This window comes from Phoca vitulina, unplaced genomic scaffold, assembly GCF_004348235.1.
Source record: "Phoca vitulina isolate PV1807 unplaced genomic scaffold, GSC_HSeal_1.0 scaffold14, whole genome shotgun sequence".
Classification (NCBI taxonomy): Eukaryota; Metazoa; Chordata; class Mammalia; order Carnivora; family Phocidae; genus Phoca; species Phoca vitulina.
Window position 1 is genome coordinate 4714542 of NW_022589717.1, and position 21615 is coordinate 4736156.

The following is a 21615-nucleotide window of genomic DNA, read 5'->3' on the forward strand; positions in this document are numbered from 1 at the left end:
ATGTAAACAATGCTACATTGACATCCCTTAAATAAAAAGAGTCCCCTTTGGCCTTAGCAAGCAGTACAGCATTTCTTGTCTCCACTAGATCCACTCAGGCTGCTTTTTACCTTCTTTATACCGTGGTCTAATGGAGCAAGTGTGTGTTGAAGTCATAAAGATGGAAGTTCCAACTCTAGATTTACCATTTTTAGATGGTATGCTTTGTTGTGCAACCACATGAGTCTCTCTTAGATTCAGATTCCTCATCTTTAAAAAATCCAAAACAAAACCAAAGTGTCAGGATTGTTTTGAAGTTAAATGAGAGCATATATAAAATGCCTTGTAGTGTGCTCAGTACACACTAAGAACACAGTAGGATGCTGCAACTCTTTGAAGACCAGCATAGATGTTTAGATGTTAAAAAGCACAAAACTCAATCTAATAGAGTTTATAGCCTTAGAAGAAATTAATGTAGACCAGAGAAGCGGGAAAGATCTCCATGAAGGGATGAGAACCAAACCAAGACTGAAGTGATAGGGGAAAGGCAAACCTGGGCATATTATTTTGGCCGTCTATCCATTGTGTCCCTTCTATCTGTGTGTGTGTGTGCATGTGTGTGTGTGTATTTTAACTTACAAGTATAAATTGCATGATACTGGTATTATAGATATTATGAGACGTTACAGAACACTTCATATTTAAAATCGACTTTTGATATACTTCAGAATCAGATAAAGTCTAGAAAAAAATTACATATTAACATGACAATTTATTCTTTAATGTTCAAAAATAGTAAAGATGTTAATTACTTTTAAACAGACAATCATATGCTCCATAGTGTGTATAATAGCATAAAATAAAGAATAAGAATTTACAGTACAAGATTTCATTATGGATTATTTCATTAAACTTGGACCAGAACTCACATCATTTGCCTTTCAGCACATTGCTCTTTCTTCATACACCATGGTCTTGTCATATACAAAAATCCAAATCTAAATTTGCATGCATTTTTCATTACTTTAATTTTATTTTTATTTGTGAATAATTGAGGGAATATTTAATTGACCCCTGATCTTTGCTGTCAAAAAGCTGTATAAAAGTCTTTGATGCTGTGAATTACTCTTTTTTTTCCCCTGTTATTTGGTAATTTCTACATCCACTGTTATAGGGAAACAAGGTTTCCCAGAATAAAATCACACAATTCTCATAATTCAGGCTCTCACAGAATTTATTGAAGAGGTAAAACAATTTGATTACCTCATGAGTCCTGAATTTCTAACTTTAAGAATTCAATTATAAGCCTCGGATATTTTTATTTTGACAAAGGGATTAGATACCTAGTGTGTAAGGGCAGTAATTATACTGTATAAAGAGTCACTTCTGGTCCAGGAAATGGTATTCTCATTTACTTCTGATCCTGGCATGTGGGTGTGCCAAAAAGTGTTAAAATTCTGAGTGATATCAAGTACTTTATAAATACTGAAGTCATTTCTCAGACAAAACTCCCTCTTCTACTTTTTATTTCTATTTTGCTATCATTTTATAGGACTTCTATTTTTTAAAAATATCAGCTCCCCAACAGTTCATTATTTCTCTAAAAAAGGATGAAAATGCTGAAATGTTTGTTTTAAACTCTGAGCTTAATGGGAGGAATGTACACTCTACTTGCTGCAATGTAGGCCTTTTTTTAAACTGTCTCTATTAGATACTTGCTGTTGCTATGTTTTCATGGGCACAAACCAAACTATAGAAACATGCAGTTAATTCCAACAAGGGCATTTCTTTGTTGGCATAAAGGAGAAAACTTTTAAAGGCATCCATTTCCTTGCCACTCTCCAACCTTAAAAACAATGGACCACAGCCAGTTTCTGAACCTTCAAGCTTAGCTACTTCTTTTCTAGCTGATCTCTGAGGAATACAGAGATAGCTTTCCTCTTCATAAAGAAGAGAGAAGCTATTCTCAGTGGAAACTCCTGCCCATTAACCAATCTGGTTAGCATCAGAATATCCATGAAAATGTCATACCTCTTCTGACAACAAGAAAGAAAAGCATAGCCATATGAGGAATGACAAATGAGAGAATTAGTAAGCAGGAATGTCTTTGTATAAATAATCTGTTCTTTAGTTGTTCTGGGTAGTCAATGGATGTCAAATACAGTGTTTTGCCTTTAAAAATAAGATCTTCATCTGATCTCTGGTTTATTATGGTGCACAGCAGAAAAATAATTTTTAGATTCACTTAACAGATGTTCATTTGTGATCCTGGCCACTAACCACAATATCAGAGCAAGGCCCTGATTTATGCTTCCAGGTTCACTTATTTATAATGCAGTTGTCTTCTGGATATATTTTGGGGCCTTGCATGATCCAAGAAATCCACGGAACTTGTGAGGACCTGCTTGAGCTCACTGGACATTTCACAGTAAAGATTGTCAATTAGATGCTCACATAAAATTTGAAGTATTTATCTTCTAGCCATATTCTTTAATTGTTGTGTGATCGTACTTAAAGTGATTTTTTTTTTACATTTCTGTCTCAGTTTTTAAATTTTAGTGAATAGATGCTACAACGTGATAACCAGAAAAAATATGCCCATCTCTGCTCTCTCTAGTTATAGGATCATTGGTGGAAACTCTCAGTTCACCATCAACCCATCCACGGGACAAATCATCACAAGTGCATGGCTAGACAGGGAAACAAAAGAGAATTATACTTTAGTTGTGGTCTCCAGTGATGCTGGATCCCCAGAGCCTCTTTCCAGTTCTACCAGTGTGCTCGTCACTGTTACTGATGTCAATGACAATCCACCAAGATTTCAACATCACCCATATGTCACACACATCCCATCTCCTACTCCTCCAGGTAATGAAGCCAACTCTGAGGTCTCATGGATAAATGCAAAATATACATTGGACATTTTCTATAAATATATTTCTGTTTCTTTTACATGGATATTTCTGATTTAGCTTAGGTTTGCAAATCCTCTAAAATTCAACTTGTTTTGACTAATGAAATTGAAGGAACGTTGAATCTCATAAATTAATTATTTTATCCTAGACCAATTGTGCTTAAGATTTTATAATTGCTACATCTTTCCTGGTACTATTTCTTAATATTACTTGAATATTTTCACATGATTAAAATAGTCACTTCATAGTCAAGAAGAGTTCTGCCCTGAGATATAATTTGTCAATTCCCTGAAAGGAGGGACAGTGTTTTTCGTTTTTTTGTTTTGTTTTGTTTTGTTTGCCATATGCTAATACCTGAAACATCTGGGAGGTAGTAAGCAGTCAACTATATTTGTTGGTTGAAAATAAGTATTTTACCTCAATGCTTCATCGATAGGTTTTCAAAAATATTTAATGAATGGATACTTCTAATGAATTATTGTTATTAATATCTTATTCCAGTTTTGATGGATGAAGGTTTTCTGTTAGTAAGTTTATGAAGACGTTAATGACTACTTTCATATGACAATATGCATTTCTCTTTCTTCATTTAAATTAGTTTGGTTTTATTTGCTTGTTTGTAAAGAATGGCAGTCTCTCTTAAAAACTGCACAAATAATCTGCCATTTGTAATCTTTGAGATGCATTTCCAAACAGGAAAATATACAAATATAGGCCAAAATTAATTTGATCTGCCTTACTTTAAAATATTTTTAATTAGAAGAAAAAGCAAATGGATCCAGGATTTCTCCTCTCAGTGATCTTTGATCTTATATTCACTTGAGAATGTCAAATTGATACCAATTCAAAGTATGAAATGCATAAATTTTTGTGGCAATTTTTTATCAAAAGGAAATGTCAATATCAAAGTCATAAATCCCTGATGAAGGCCTCTAGCTGAAATGATGCTGGCAGGCATGATTCTAATTACGTCCAATGTGTGGTGATACAAAATAGCATCCCCTATAAAAAGTGAGTATGTAATGCTTAAGCATCTTTTCCTCATTAGACTTATTATAATTAATCAGAATCACTGGCCTTAATAAAAGACTTTTCACTTTTGTCACAAACTTTACTGTAGGGGAATGAGTGCAGGTTTGGAAGAGGTTTCCAAATGAGTATATCAAAAACATGTCCTTATGGCAGTTTTTCTGCATATTCCTGCTACAATCTGTTCCATTGGCAGTCGTCCCAAGCACTAACTTTTGGAATCCAAACTGAGTCCGTTCTTCCTCAGTTTTTATTTCATACTACTTTATAATTGTTCTAATTGATTTATGGTTATATATATATGTATGTATTTTATCTCCATGTGATAATAGCTCACTGATAAAAGAATGCTGCTAAGAAACAGTGGATATAAAGAATCAAAACAATCTTTTAGAACAAATTAAAAATTTTGTTGACATGATTACCTGTAGGGCAAATCAAAGATGTTTTAAGACATACAGAGCAATTATCTTTTTTCATTGGGTAGAAACAGAGCTCTTAGCAGAGCTCCCATAGTAGTATCATGTTTGTTGGAAGTTGTGTTATGTACAGATTTTCCTCCTAGGAACTATAATTCTGAATGATTAGCCATTGCTCTTCCCTGTGCTTCTCCCAAAGGCATACTGAAAAATATTAAATCCAGTAGACCATACGGCTTTTAGTTAGAAAATGGCAGGTCAGTCCCTGAAGACTACCATTAAGTAGATTTGACTTGGGGACTTCAGAGATAATACAGGAGTTACTGTTCTCCCCCAGTAATCATGAGAAAGTAAAGTGATATTAGGGAGCAATATAATATTTTGTATACACTAATCTACTAGCAAATGTTTTATTTGGGTTTTGTGTGATTGTAACTGCACTCTCCCTCTTTCATAGGTTCCTTCGTCTTCGCAGTTACAGTCACAGATGCTGATATTGGACCCAATTCTGAACTGCATTATTCACTTTCGGGTAGAAACTCTGAAAAATTTCACATTGATCCACTGAGAGGAGCTATTATGGCAGCTGGACCACTAAATGGGGCTTCGGAAGTGACATTTTCTGTATATGTAAAAGACGGGGGCTCATTTCCAAAGACAGATTCTACAACAGTGACTGTCAGATTTGTGAACAAGGCAGATTTCCCTAAAGTCAGAGCCAAAGAACAGACTTTCATGTTTCCTGAAAACCAGCCAGTCGGCACTCTTGTCACCACCATTACGGGGTCCTCCTTGAGAGGAGAACCTTTGTCCTATTATATTGCAAGTGGGAACCTTGGCAGTACATTCCAAATCGATCAAATAACAGGGCAGGTGTCCATTAGTCAACCTCTGGATTTTGAAAAGATACAAAAATATGTCATATGGATAGAGGCCAGGGATGGAGGCTTCCCTCCTTTATCCTCTTATGAGAAACTTGACTTAACAGTCTTAGATGTCAATGATAATTCCCCTGTTTTTAAGGAAGATCCATTCGTATCTGAAATATTGGAAAATCTTTCTCCTCGCAAAATACTTACTGTTTCGGCAACGGATAAGGACAGTGGACCCAATGGACAGTTAGATTATGAAATTGTTAATGGCAATAAAGAACATAGTTTCGCTATTAATCATGCCACTGGTGAAATTAGAAGCATTCGGCCATTAGACAGGGAAAAAATATCGCAGTATGTGCTTACCATAAAGTCTTCAGACAAAGGCTCCCCTTCTCAGAGTACCTCAGTAAAAGTCATCATTAACATCTTAGATGAAAATGATAACGCCCCTAGGTTTTCTCAGATATTCAGTGCCTATGTTCCTGAAAATTCCCCTTTAGGATACACAGTTACACGTGTCACAACTTCTGATGAAGACATTGGTATAAATGCAATTAGTAGATATTCTATAACAGACACAAGTCTTCCATTTACAATTAATCCCAGCACAGGAGATATTGTGATTAGTAGACCTTTAAATAGAGAAGATACGGACCGTTACAGAATCCGAGTTTCTGCGCATGATTCTGGGTGGACCGTAAGTACAGATGTCACAATATTTGTGACAGACATCAATGACAATGCTCCAAGATTTAGCAGACCCTCCTATTACTTGGATTGCCCTGAGCTTCCTGAAATTGGCTCCAAAGTGACTCAGGTATCTGCAACTGATCCTGATGAGGGATCAAATGGACAAGTGTTTTATTTTATAAAATCCCAGTCAGAATATTTCAGGATTAATGCCACCACAGGAGAGATTTTCAATAAACAGGTCTTAAAATACCAGGACGTCAGTGGCTTCAGTAATGTGAACATCAACAGACATAGTTTTATAGTGACATCTTCAGATCGAGGGAATCCTTCATTACTTAGTGAGACAACAGTTACCATCAACACAGTGGACAGTAATGACAATGCACCACAATTCCTTAAACCTAAATATTTTACTCCGGTCACCAAAAATGTTAAAGTTGGTACTAAGTTAATCAAAGTTACTGCAGTAGATGATAGAGATTTTGGTCTGAATTCTGAGGTGGAATATTTGATTTCTAATGAAAATCATTTTGGAAAATTTAAGTTGGACAATAGTACAGGGTGGATTTCAGTGGCATCTTCGCTGATATCTGACCTGAATCAAAACTTTTTGATCATTGTCACTGCAAGAGATAAAGGAAATCCTCCACTTTCATCCCAAGCCACTGTTCAAATAATTGTCACCGAGGAAAACTACCATACACCTGAATTCTCTCAAAGTCACATGAGTGCAACCATCCCCGAAAGCCATAGTATCGGGGCCATCGTCAGAACTGTTTCTGCAAGAGACAGAGATGCAGCTATGAACGGCTTGATTGGGTACAGTATTTCTTCAGGAAATGAAGAAGGCATTTTTGCAATCAATTCCTCCACAGGTATATTAACACTAGCCAAAGCTCTTGATTATGAGTTATGCCAGAAACATGAAATGACTATTAGTGCAACAGATGGAGGATGGGTTGCAAGAACTGGTTACTGCAGTGTGACTGTAAATGTGATTGATGTGAACGACAATTCTCCAGTATTTTTCCCAGATGAATATTTCCCTACTGTTTTGGAAAATGCCCCAAGTGGAACAACAGTCATCCACCTAAATGCAACAGATGCTGACTCTGGAACCAATGCTGTGATTGCATACACGTTACAGTCATCTGACAGTGACCTCTTTGTCATTGACCCTAACACAGGAGTCATCACCACTCAAGGCTTCTTGGATTTTGAGACCAAGCAGAGCTACCATCTTACTGTGAAAGCCTTCAATGTCCCTGACGAAGAAAGGTGCAGTTTTGCCACTGTTAATATACAATTAAAAGGGACGAATGAATATGTGCCTCGCTTTGTTTCCAAACTTTACTATTTTGAAATCTCAGAAGCAGCTCCTAAAGGTACTATTGTTGGAGAAGTGTTTGCCAGTGACCGTGATTTGGGCACTGATGGCGAAGTACACTATTTGATTTTTGGTAACAGCCGAAAGAAGGGTTTCCAGATCAATAAGAAGACTGGACAAATTTATGTTTCTGGACTTCTTGATAGGGAAAAAGAAGAAAGGGTATCTTTGAAGGTGTTGGCCAAGAATTTTGGCAGCATCAGGGGTGCAGATATCGATGAGGTCACTGTAAATGTCACGGTGCTTGATGCCAATGACCCACCCATTTTTAGTTTAAATATCTACAGCGTTCAGATCAGTGAAGGGGTACCAACTGGGACTCATGTGACATTTGTCAGTGCCTTTGACTCAGACTCTGTCCCCAGCTGGAGCAGGTTTTCTTACTTCATTGGATCAGGGAATGAAAATGGTGCCTTTTCCATTAATCCACAGACAGGACAGATCACTGTCACTGCAGAATTGGATAGAGAAACCCTACCTATCTATAATCTCACGGTTTTGGCGGTTGATTCAGGGACCCCCTCAGCTACAGGAAGTGCCTCCCTGTTAGTTACCCTCGAAGATATAAATGATAATGGACCTATGCTGACCATCAGTGAAGGTGAAGTTATGGAGAACAAACGCCCGGGAACTCTGGTGATGACACTTCAGTCCACTGATCCCGATCTCCCTCCAAATCAAGGCCCCTTCACCTATTACTTGCTGAGCACAGGTCCCGCCACCAATTATTTTAGTCTGAACACTGCTGGAGTTCTGAGCACAACCAGAGAGATTGACAGAGAACAGATTGCAGACTTCTATCTGTCTGTGATTACTAGGGATTCTGGTGTTCCTCAAATGTCCTCCACAGGAACCGTGCATATCACCGTTATAGACCAAAATGATAATCCTTCCCAGTCTCGGACCGTGGAGATATTTGTTAATTATTATGGCAATTTGTTTCCTGGTGGGATTTTAGGTTCTGTGAAGCCACAGGATCCGGATGTGTTAGACACTTTCCACTGCTCCCTTACTTCGGGAGTTACAAGCCTGTTCAGTATTCCAAGGGGTACTTGTGATCTAAATTCACAGCCGAGGTCAACAGATGGCACATTTGATCTCACTGTCCTTAGCAATGATGGAGTTCACAGCACAGTCACGAGCAATATCCGAGTTTTCTTTGCTGGATTTTCTAATGCTACAGTGGATAACAGCATCCTACTGCGTCTCAGTGTTCCAACAGTAAAGGACTTCTTGACTAACCACTACCTTCATTTTCTACGCATTGCCAGCTCCCAACTGACAGGCCTAGGGACTGCTGTGCAACTTTATGGTGCATATGAGGAGAACAATAAAACGTTTCTTTTGGCAGCTGTGAAGCGGAACAATAATCAGTATGTGAATCCCAGTGGTGTAGCCACCTTCTTTGAAAGCATCAAAGAGATCCTTCTCCGGCAGAGTGGAGTGAAGGTAGAATCCGTGGATCATGACTCATGTATTCATGGCCCATGTCAGAACGGAGGGAGCTGTATAAGAAGACTGGCTGTGAGCTCTGTATTAAAGAGCCATGAGAGTCTTCCAGTCATCATTGTGGCAAATGAACCTCTGCAGCCTTTCTTATGCAAGTGTTTGCCAGGTTATGCTGGTAGCTGGTGTGAAATAGATATAGATGAATGTCTTCCATCACCTTGCCACAATGGTGGGACCTGTCACAATTTAGTAGGAGGATTTTCCTGCAGCTGCCCAGATGGCTTCACTGGCAGGGCCTGTGAGCGAGATATCAATGAGTGCCTGCCAGGTCCGTGCAAGAATGGTGCTGTCTGCCAAAATGTTCCAGGAAGCTTCAACTGTGTTTGCAAAACTGGATACACAGGTAGGATGATGTTGGGCTCTATCCCTAAAACTTTAACTATGTCAAGTATAATGGAAAGCAGTGGATTTTGTCATTTTTAAATGATTTTCCAGGGCACCAGGGTGGCTCAGATGGTTAAGCATCTGCCTTTGGCTCAGGTCATGATCCCGGGGTCCTGGGCTCAAGTCCCGCATCGGGCTCTCTGCTCCTTGGGAGACTGCTTCTCCCTCTGCCTCTCTCTCTCTCTCTCTCTGTCTGTCTCTCATGAATAAATAAAGAAAATCTTTTAAAAAATAAATTATTTTCCATTACAATGGGCATAATCATAGCAAATATTTTAAACACTTACTATTGGCTGACATTGTTGTAGGAATAATTATTTTCCAGTTTGTACAGAAAGGAAGCTGAAGTAGAGGGAAGGTAAGTCAGTTTTCTAAGGTGACCCAGATTTGTCACAGAGTCAGGTTGTAAGCCTACACAGTTATTTCCAGAGTTTGAGCTCTTAGTCAATCTGCTAAGTGTCTTGTACAAGAGCAAAAAGAGTATAATATCTTCAAATGAGAATATTCTAAAGTTTAAAGGATGTAAGATATTTAAAGCATAAGACCCAGACCATTTTATGTCCTAAATAACTGTTAACAATTATTGCTGTTTGATTCTTCTATCATCACCATTTTTTATGATCTTTTAAAATCATCGTCATCATTATTATTGAAATTTGATCCACACTGTCACAATAGAGCAAAAGCAGTGTTTTAAGACTGAAATCAAAATGCTTTGTTATTTCTACTATCAGGTAGAAAGCATAATAGCTGACTTCCCTGGTAAGCCACAATAAAACTGAAGCATAATTTACCTTGACATTCTAGAAGCATAATAAAATATAGAGCAGCAAATATGTTTCACTAGTCTTTGGAATCTTAATAAGATATGATGTACAAATTACATATATCTCTATCAGTTTCTGTATCGTCTATCTATCTATCATCTATCTATCATCTCTCCATCTATCTAACCTCTATCTATTAGCTGATCAATTGTTGGTACACCTTGAAATGTGTATAAATATTATGCTGTTAGTAAGTTTGAGGAGAAAGTCTCTGCTGTAATTTGCACACTATACTGTGTTAGGCCATATATATTACACTGGATTGCTCTGCAGTGTTTACAAACACAATTCAAAGTACCAGTGAGATAGGTAAAACCAGGACATATATATATTTTTTTAATTTGGTAAATATTTCACAGAATAATACTTCAAAAGAAGTTTTTATAAGAAAATACATTTAGCAGGACACCTGGGTGGCTCAGTAGGTTAAGCATCTGTCTTCAGCTCAGGTCATGAACCCAGGGTCCTGGGATCGAGCCCCATGTCAGGCTCCCTGCTCAGCAGGGAGCTTGCTTCTCCCTCTGCCTACCTCTCCCCCTGCTTGTGCTCTCTCTCTCTGACAAATAAATAAATGAAATCTTAAAAAATAAAGAAAATACATTTAGCTATTATATTTTTTAAAAGATTTATTTATGTATTTTAGAGAGAGAGCAAGAGAGAGAGAGAGCATGCACGCATGGTGGGAGGAGGGGTACAAGGAGAAAATCTTCAAGCAGACTCCCTGCTGAGCAAGGAGCTCCACCAGGGCTCGGTCAGATAACCCATGAGATCATGACCTGAGCTGAAATCAGGAGTTGGACACTTAACCGACTGAGCCACCCAGGCGCCCCTAGCTATTATATTTTTAAAAAGGTACCCATCATGTATATACTTATGGTTTCATACTTGAAGAATCGAATTGCTAGATGGTGACATAAAGCAAGTTTGAATAAGTCAAAGCAGAACATACAAGCTTTACGTACTAATAAAATAATATTCTTGAAATATAAGTGAAGAAAATGGGCAACAATAATGTGTAATGAAAAGAATCAAAGGATTTTATAGTATTTGATTTAGCTATAGCTTTTGGGAAGTCATTTAACCTTGCTGACCTTCAATTTCCCCATCGGCAAAATTAAAATAATCATACTTATCTTTTAGGTTTGTTGTAGTAAATAAAGATAATGCTTGTAAAACACCTATCAGAGTGTCCAGCATTCTATAAGTAGCCATGCAAATTAGTAGTGCTAGTAGTAGTGTTATGTAGTGGTAATAATAGAGGTATAGCACAGAATTTCTACAAAGACAAGAAGCCTCCACAGCACAGGGTGTGAATCTTACCCCAGTTGTATTCTTAGCGTCATGAATAATAGGGCTATATCCATGTTATCAGTTCAGAATTTCTAGAAAATTTTCCTTAGTCTTCCCACTCCAACCCAAAAAATTACTTCCTCTGCCGAGAATTCAACTATAAGGATTATTTCTTTGTCCATTTTAGTATAATACACTCATTCACACTTAGATTTAAAATGAGTTTATACTTAGTCCTAGAATGAAAAATGTGTGAAGCTGTTTGTAGTAAATAGGGAACAGTAGAAAGTACCATGGGTATGAGTGAAGGCCCCATATGCTGATTTCAGCATAAATGTTGCTTCATGATTGGACATAGAACTAATTCTTTAACATAACTTCCCTCTAGTTTGTTTCTTTCTTTGATTCATTACATTTAAATGTACATTGCATACTTTTCTAAATGTAGTAATTGAAACTTTGGGGAATTCCCCCCTTTTCGTTATGAACTATGCATAACATTTACCAAGTTGCTATTTAAACCCCCGCTTAAAGTTCTTTACATCATAGACATTATTATTCATTTAGTAATTCATTTAGTTCTTCTAAAAATTCAATGAAGCTGTATTATTATTATTATTATTATTATTATTATTATTATTATTTTAAAGGCAAAAATATTGGGTCTCAGATGGGTTAAAAGAGATTAAATAACTTGCCTCCAGCATGGCACAGAAGGTGGTCTAAATGGGTTTTCACTGTAAGCTTGACTCTAGAGCCTCTTTTTATATGTATGTGATTCTTCATCACACATTGGTTTGTATTTGCTATGGATTATTATGGCAAGTCCATGATATCTTTTAAGATCTTTTGTCCACTATTCTACTGGATCTGCACAAAAAGCATATGAGATAATGTATTGGTAGGAGATTGGTCAAGAACTGAAATTACTTCCAGGTAGGAAGGTACTTAATAATAAGAAATAGCTTGCAAAATCTTTAAACTGACTAAGAATGAAGGTCAGGAAAATTCTCCAATAACTTCAGCAATAAGAACACTGTAGGTATTGCAAGAAACCACTGCCAATCATCTTGTCTACCAGCAGGGCTGCAATGAGTGAGTCCCAGAACAGTCCCTGCTTTGCTTTCACTCTCCAAATATCATTCAACTTTCACTGACTGGCAGAATCTAAGCCTGAGCCCTGTTGGAAAGGAGTCTAGAAAAGACTCCTTTAGAAAGAAAATATCTTTTGTATTACTCATGCCTCAGAAATTCATGGGATCCTGGAGGAAATTAGCAGCTTAATAACTACAAATCCAGTATTTCTTTTCCTATACAAATGACATTTCTTGCACTTAATAGAACACTAGTTAGAAACAATTCAACTCTCACCCAGTGGCAGAATCTAAGCCTGAGCCCTGTTGGAAAAGGGTCTAGAAAAGGACTTCCAGCCCCTGCAATACAGAAGGATAGGAATGATGCTGAGTGTCAAGACATAATATCTGGCATAGAAAGAATGTAGAAAATTCAGCCTACATTCTGGTAACTCTAGGGCCAGAGCTGCCAAAGACTAGATCATAATGTCTTTCTGTTAGGAAAGTTATTTGAAGTTACAAGAGTAATTTGAAATTACTATGGTAATTTTACACACTGCCCCTCTTCAGAGCTCATTTTATTCTTCATTTGCATAGTTAGAGATAATCCAGCTGATCAAGAATGATGTAAACAAACATAAAGTTGAATGATTAATACGAATCTTCTATTTTTGAGTTCATGTAATTCATAGTTTTAAATTCTATGTGCATAGTCCATCCAGTACAACTAGCAGATAATTCAAGTCTGATAGTTTTATTTCTTTGTTTTGTTTTACAGGAAACAGTATAACAAAAATCATAGTGACAAATTCTTAATCCATACGGAATGTATTGTTCAAATGTCTGTATCTGTTTAATGTTCTTTGTAAAGGTAATCCCCGAAGAATCATTTTGAGTTAGTCCTTCCAGGTAGTCTTTACAGCTAACCTGACTCAGGAAGATGGAGTAAATGCATCAAAACATTAAAGGAGCTAATCAGAGCTAATAAGCCATAAAACAAAATTCTTACTTAAGCATATGTGTAGTGCTTGCTTCAGCAGCACATATACTTAAACATATGTGTACCTCATAGAATGAATTTTTAAGACTATTCAGTCTAGTTAGCTTTACTTTTATTAATGCTAATCAAGTACTAATGCTTTGGTAAAGCTTTACCCAAAGCCTGTGTATATTCAAATGTTTTTTGGACATCAGAACTATTTCCGATCACCCACACCCTATTTACTTTTTTGAACTTTTACTTGCATTTTTTCAATGATTTTTAAAGTCTATGGCATTACAAATCGGAACTGTGAGATTTTCTTAACTTTATGTTTAAAGTAATCCTCAGATATTACCCCATCACACACACATACTACCACCACAACCATCACCACTGTATATTTCACATAAAGTTAGAAATTGCTCTAAAGATTGGAAGAGTGAGTGGCTTATGCACTGCTGAACACCAAGAGACTTTATCCTAAGAATCCTACAGGGAGTGATTGTTAGCTAAACAGCGATTTTGGTGTGAACATCCTCTAAGGGTATAAGTACAAAAATGAATATTATGGAACAACTAAATAAAATGATATGAAGGGATATAGTTATTACCATATTGCCAACAGTATATTTCTGATATATGAATTTATCATATATATTTTTTAAATTTTATTTTAAAGTTGGTAACCATAGGATCACATAATACATATGAATTAAGGATTTTTTTAAAGTGAATGAGTGATTTAGAAAGAATGAATTTGTTTGTATAACTTGTGTTTTGGATCTCTTCTTCTTAATTACTGGAAAAATAACCAAAAGGAAATTGGAAAAAAAAAATATTAGACTTCACATTCAGTAACAATCACTTTATGTTTCATTGTTAAAAAAATTGTTCTATGGGGCGCCTGGGTGGCTCAGTCATTAAGCGTCTGCCTTCGGCTCAGGTCACGATCCCAGGGTCCTGGGATCGAGCCCCGCATCGGGCTCCCTGCTCGGCGGGAAGCCTGCCTCTCCCTCTACTACTCCCCCTGCTTGTGTTCCCTCTCTCGCTGTGTCAAATAAATAAATAAAATCTTTAAAAAACAAAACAAAACAAAACAAAACAAAAACTGTTCTATAATTTAATTTTTATATCACTAAGTGGAGTTTTGATTCACTGTAACACAGCATATTAGAATTAATTGATTTAATATAGTATAAAGCATGTGAAAAATTACTTTCTAGATTTTCACAAGGTTTAATAATACTAGAAATTACATCATTGTCAATATACCTCCGTAAATAAAAAAATATATATATATATCTTTTGTTTTATTCATGCCTCATAAGTTCAGGGGATCCTGGAGGAAATTAGCAGCTTAATAACTACAAATCCAGTATTTCTTTTCCTATACAAATGATATTTCTTGCACTTAATAGAACACTAATTAGAAAGCACAATTATAGTCAGTAACCACTTACCATTTGTCTTCCTGCTCCAGGTGTCCACTGTTTGTAGCACAATCCTGCATTAAGTCTTTCAGAGGAATGAATGGTGTTGTAAAATGCAGCATGTAGATAGTGCTTATTTTCAAATCTGGGTCTCTCTAACAGAATTAGTTCATAGCCCCTTTAACCTTTCCCATCCACTTTCACACATCTGGATGCATTTTAGGTGTGGTATTTGGAGTAATGCCAGGGTTTATTACCATATGGAGAAGTTTTCCTATGGTCTCAAGTAAGTCCTGATATTTCAGGGGAGGATGAGATTTGCCCATTCATCACTTTTATGACATTTGACGGTATAAATAGGAATTTTTTTCCAGACATATAAAGTTATATACAGGTTGTGCATAGTAATTTTACTGAGAAACTTGGCAAACATTTGCTTTCGTGAGGAAGGGAGTTGTAACTGAGTCATTCTTTTAAAATCACAAGTTGTACACGAACGTTGTCAATGATCATGTGATCAGAACACCATAGAATATAAACAAAATGTAGTGAATAGATCAGAAATGAAATTTTCTGTGAGATACAAAAGAGTGACTCATTTCTTGTTTTGATTACTTTAAAATATGATTTGCAACTTATGAAAATATTAATAAGAGGCTTCCAGAAGCTTAAGTGCTTCTTATTTCTGCAGAAAACAAACATATATTTGTAAGCTTATCATGGATATTATGAATGTCATTATACATCATCATTTGTAGCATCATTGAAATTGTATTTGTACATATTTTAAAATACAAAAGGAAAAGTTTTTTTTTCCTTTTGTTTTTCTTACTAGCAGCTCTTAAACATGATATTTTTGCTTTCTTTTGATGTAAAAAAACATACTATTTGATCAGGATCTTTAGATGAGCTATCTTCATAGTTCTTTGCACAATAATAGGAAACATTAACATAGTGTGGAAAAAGCTACTTTCTGCTAAAATAATAAAAAAAGCTTATAAGCATAAATATTCAGAATAAGTAACACATATATTAGGAAATCAGATTTATTAATAATATAATCAATATAGATATAAATTGGACTTCGATAGTTTCACATAGTCTCCCTTCTATCTATGTATAAATACAATAGATGCAAAAATAGTAATTGTTGTGATTATATTACACATAATCTAAGAAATCATCATATTCTCATAGGTGTTCAAATTTAACAGGTGAGAATAAATTTAGCTCTGCTCCACATAATCAACATTAAAATGTTCTATTGGAATGAATGAAATTTGAATATACAGCCTTGTTGATAAGACCGCAGGTGATCACAACAGATTCAGTTTATGAATTCAGCACACCTTCTGCCCCAAACATGAAGATAATATGCTAAATTTCTTTTGTAAGCTTAAACTATAATCTTGGAAAGTCTGTGGATACACTGGCCTCCCATGATGCATTCATTTTCTTCTTCAGTAACTCCCATTCTTCAAGTTCTAAGAGCTTATACTTCTCAAAGCACACCTCCTTCTATCAATGATAAATAATTTATATCAACACAATTAATTGATGAATGTCAAAGCAATGAAACCAGTTTATTCTTGAAACAGCTGCTATCACAACATAACTTGATAGAACAAGGCTTTTTATGTTCTAGAGATATGGTTGCATTTCTTTGTGAAAGCCCTATCAGTATACTTGCAAGCCTCAAGTCTCTGACAAATATTGTTAATTGACTTGCAGTATTAATTAAGTTAATGATCCAAGATTTGGCTTCACGGTGCTCCAACACATCAGATTTTTTTTGTACTAGAAGTATGTTAGAGTAATTCAAACTGCTGCATTCTCTGATAAGCATTATGCCATTAACACGAGAATTTAAGTAGATCGATGTGTGGGGAACAATACAGAATTTGCTGCTGACTTCTAACTGGATAATAGAGCATGAACTTTCCAAACCTGAGAAATTTGCATTTCAAGGCTTTCCTTTAATTCTATGTAAAATTATATAGTCTAACACCAACATATAAATATGATTATTTTTCTCAAACTCAACAGTAAATTGATTTATTTAACTCCTAGCAGAGTCATTTTTTACATTTTTTTATATCTATCGACTAGAGAAAATAAGAAAATAAAGCTCTGGTTTAAATTAAAATGCAAAATGAAAGGTTGAATTTTTTTCTCTTACTAATATCTATTTATATTGTTGTATACTCAAAGAATCAGATTCCATTGAGAATTTATTTTAACTTTCAAAAGAAATTCATTCTCACACTAATATTTTCTTAGTTTGTAGCTTCTTCTGCCATTTCCATAGTAGTTATCTTTTAATACATAAGTAAGTCTTACTTAATTTGGGGTTTCTTTCCATCTTTAATTTTGGACCAACTGAAATAACCTATAGTTTATATTTCCATTAAAATCAGATGTCTATGTTAAATTCTAATTTTGCAAGGGTTAGATAACCAATTTATATAAATTACCAAAAAAAAAAAAAAAAAACCCACCTAATTTTCTTTTGTTGTTATTGTTTAAACCAAAATTTTAAAAGGCAGTCTTTTCCAACAGGATTCAAAAGAAGATATAATTGAGATTTATGGTATCAAAGACTTGTGTTTTTATACACTTACATATTTTTTCTTAGAGAGCACATATGTCCAAATAGTTGCATAATTGTTCATGACAATGTTCCCTAAATTGGTTACTCTTTGCTCCCCGTTTCCAGTCTTCCAGAAGTAAAGTTGTAATTTTGTAACCCGCTAACTTGTTTTCATAATATTAGACTAACCACACTTACAAAGTATATTAATCCGTGTACAGTTGACCCTTGAACAAAACAGGTTTGAACTGTGCACGTCCAGTTACATGTATATTTTTTTATAAATACAGTACTACAGATGTATTTTCTCTTCCTTATCATTTTCTTAATAGCATTTCATTTTCTCTAGCTTACTTTATTGCAAGAAGACAGTATTTAATACATATAACATACAAAATATGTGTTAATCAACTATGTTATTGGTAAGGCTTCTAGTCAAAGCAGGCTATTAGTAATTAACTCTTGGGGGAGTCAAAAGTTTTATGTGGATTTTCAACTGCAGGGGTTGGCTTCTTTACAAACCCAGTGTTGTTCAAGGATAACTGTACTCAATACATGCTACTTTTAACATAATTCTAAAAGAAATTTCCAAAAAAAGAAAAATGAAACCTTACTTAGTCCAATAGCGCATGTGAATGTTCTTAGAGTGGAAAAAAAATGCAAGGAGTGGATGTGACTTTCCTGATAGCAAATAAGTAATTAAAAGTACAGCCAATAAGTCTTATTTATTCTCTATTGGGCAATACTAATATAAAGGGAAAAAAATCCACTTCTCTAGAGTGATCTGTCAGAAATCCAGTTGGAAAACACCATAGGAGAGAGTTCTATGACAGAGCATCTCTCTGGTGTGATATTGTACAGGCTTATAATAAAGCTGTTCTGCCTGTTTCTCAAATGTAACTCATTGCTGCAATACTTAAAACCTAATTTCTGTGTCTCTAGATTAGTAACTTGTTTATTTTCATTATTTCCCCCTAGAATGGAAAGGTATTCTAAAAATGTTACCGTTTTGCCTTTTAAGGAGGTTCCCAATTTTATTTATAAAGAAAAAAATGTTGTTTATGACCCTGTGATGTAGAGAAACATGTTTAGTTAGCAGTGTCATGAGGTCTGACTCACGCTTATAATTTTAAACTAGAACAATTGTAGCTACATAATCAAGCCACAAAAACAGAACTAAATTTTTTTTTTTTTTTTTTTAAAGATTTTATTTATTTGACAGAGAGAAACACAGCGAAAGAGGGAACACAAGCAGGGGGAGTGGGAGAGGGAGAAGCAGGCTTCCCGCCGAGCAGAGAGCCCGATGTGGGGCTCGATCCCAGGACTCCGGGATCATGACCTGAGCCGAAGGCAGACGCTTAACGACTGAGCCACCCAGGCGCCCCAAAACAGAACTAAATTAAACAAAACTTTGACTCTGTTTTAAGCATAGTAATCATGATGAAATGGATTATCTATGCTCAACATTAAGTCTAGTGGTGCATATAAAACTTACATGTTTTCGTAAGATATTTAATAAAGGCATTAGTGCAATCATGCTAAGAAGTAGAAAATAGCTTTACAGGGCGCCTGGGTGGCTCAGTTGGTTAAGCAACTGCCTTTGGCTCAGGTCATGATCCTGGAGTCCTGGGATCGAGTCCCACATCGGGCTCCCAGCTCAGCGGCGAGACTGCTTCTCCCTCTGACCTTCTCCCCTCTCATCCTGTTTCTCTCTCTCTCGCTCTCTAATACATAAATAAATAAAATCTTTCAGGGGCGCCTGGGTGGCTCAGTCGTTAAGCATCTGCCTTCGGCTCAGGTCATGATCCCAGGGTCCTGGGATCGAGCCCCGCATCGGGCTCTCTGCTTGGCGGGAGGCCTGCTTCTCCCTCTCCCACTCCCCCTGCTTGTGTTCCCTCTCTCGCTGTGTCTCTCTCTGTCAAATAAATAAATAAAATCTTAAAAAAAAAAAAAAATAGCTTTACAGAAACAAACTCTATTTAATTAAATAATTCAATCCCCATATCAATGAATGGAAATAAACAAAGAACACCATAATGTCTCATTGTTTCTGGGAATTGGAAAACTAACAAATAAATTATTGAAATAATTTAAAATTATAGAAAAGTGGCATTAGAACACATTTATATTTACATAAAAAAATTACCACCACCACCACAACAAAACAAATAGGACTGGCCATATACTCTACATTGGCCTACGTAGACATAACTATTCAATCACAGCTTTGCAAAACCTGGATATGGGAGCAGACCTACACTGGTCTGTGCCATAGTTTTATAATTTCTTAGGCAAAATATTAGCCTTCAAGAGACTTCTCCTTCATCTATGAAATGTAAATGTTTCCTGTTGCTTGGATTAATCTCCCCCACTGAAACAGAAATGCCATGTTCTGACACTTACTTGTTTTTTCTCTTTTTTTTGACTGCCATATCCCTATCTTCTAGCCTTCCTGGCCAGTAATAGGCACTCAGTCAATATTAGTTGATTCAACTTAAGATGATCTATGAGAAGTCCTTATAAACTGAAAAATATGCTGGTTAGGTTTTAATGTTTTAGAAAAAAGACAAGGTAGGGGCGCCTGGGTGGCTCGGGTGGTTAAGCATCTGCCTTCGGCTCAGGTTGTGATCTCCAGGTCCTGGGATCGAGCCCCATGTCGGGCTCCCAGCTCAGGGGGGAGTCTGCTTCTCCCTCCTCCTCTGCCTCTCCCCCTGCTTCTGTCTCTCTTTCTCAAATAAATAAATAAAATCTTAAAAAAAGAAAAAAGACAAGCTCTACATAACCTGTACTCAAGAATAAATATTAAGTATTTGAAATATATGATGTGTTTCCTGATTTCTTATTCTGTTTTACAGCAGATATGTGTCAGTGAAGGGATATTTCTTGAGGGTGAAAGTATTTTAGTTTGATAAGCTAAATAAGACTGTTTCTTACCTTTAAAAAATCTGAGTCAAGGAAATCTCTACAGTGAGAATTTTACTGTAAAAGTTTCAAATCTCATTATAAAATTGAAAAAGGAAGCAACATTGACAAGATAAAATAAATTCAGTGAAAACATTTAAGTATGTTCACCATTTGTGATTTTCCCGAAAACAGTAGTTCCTTCCAAGATGATTATGTAAATTATTTCCTATTTTAAGCACATCTTTACAATAGGTTAACTAAATAAGATTTTGAACTGAGAGGTATTCTAATTTTCTCATGTCAAGTAAAAGATTCTTATATTTCTTTTCTCCAAATACGATCTCTCAGAATAGATTTTTACATATGGTTATAAAGTAATGTTATTAATATGTTTATGCACAAGATTTTTTTAACGAGTTTGATACTTTTCAGGTAAAATGTGTGAATCTTCAGTCAATTACTGTGAATGTAACCCCTGCTTTAATGGTGGTTCCTGCCAAAGTGGTGTGGAGTCATACTATTGTCATTGTCCATTTGGTGAGTATAGCTTAGTTGTTGATATAAAATATCAATCTGTTTTGGCACACAGTTTAGCAATTTTATTTTATCGTGGTCATGACTGATTAATAAAATATTAGTTGTTTTACAAAGGAGGTTTTAGCAAAATAAAATTAAAAAGGTTTAATATTTTTTAAAAAGTTAACTATGGAAATGCCATTGAATATATTGCTTCAGTTATTACTAGAAAAGTAATCAACTCAAGATAATTGAATTTGATGTTGTCTCCTCAGGACATTTCCCCTCAAATATTTATGGATGACTTCTTTGTAGCCTGGAACCTATCAAAGAAAAAAAATCTTTTAAGTACTATCTGACATCACTCTCTATTTAAAATCTTTAAGGATAATTAACCAAAATGTTTTTTTTTGTTTTGTTTTGTTTTGTTTTGCTGCTTTTCTTTTTTACATTAATTCAACCACTTCTACTAGAAGGATTTAGTAACTAGACTTGAAGTTTTTTCATGATAGGCTTTTTGTAGATACTGCCAAATAACTAATCACAATTCAGACTAATGTGTTCTTTTGAGGAAGAGAGTCGTTAGAATTTTTCTGTACACGTTTGTATTTATTCACCATAATGGAGTGGACTAAAAGATTCCTTTCAGATCTCACTCAAATGTTACTCAGCACTGGGACAGCCACAGACTATGAGAACAGCTTTGGAGAGAGCTTTTATTTTAACTTGGATTGTTTCATTGATTTGTGATTACTACACTACAGTTTGAAGGATACTTTACCCCACAATATATTATTCATCTCCAGATGTCCT

General features: G+C 35.6%; 1 protein-coding gene across 1 annotated transcript in view; it reads left to right on the forward strand.

The window, feature by feature from the left end:
- Positions 1-21615, forward strand: part of FAT4 (FAT atypical cadherin 4) — a 174968-nt gene that overhangs the window by 128385 nt on the left and 24968 nt on the right. Inside the window, exons 8-10 of the mRNA XM_032412791.1 lie at positions 2597-2847; positions 4800-9149; positions 20719-20823. Of these exons, the coding sequence (XP_032268682.1) occupies positions 2597-2847; positions 4800-9149; positions 20719-20823 (4706 nt within the window). The remainder of the gene's footprint in view (positions 1-2596; positions 2848-4799; positions 9150-20718; positions 20824-21615) is intronic.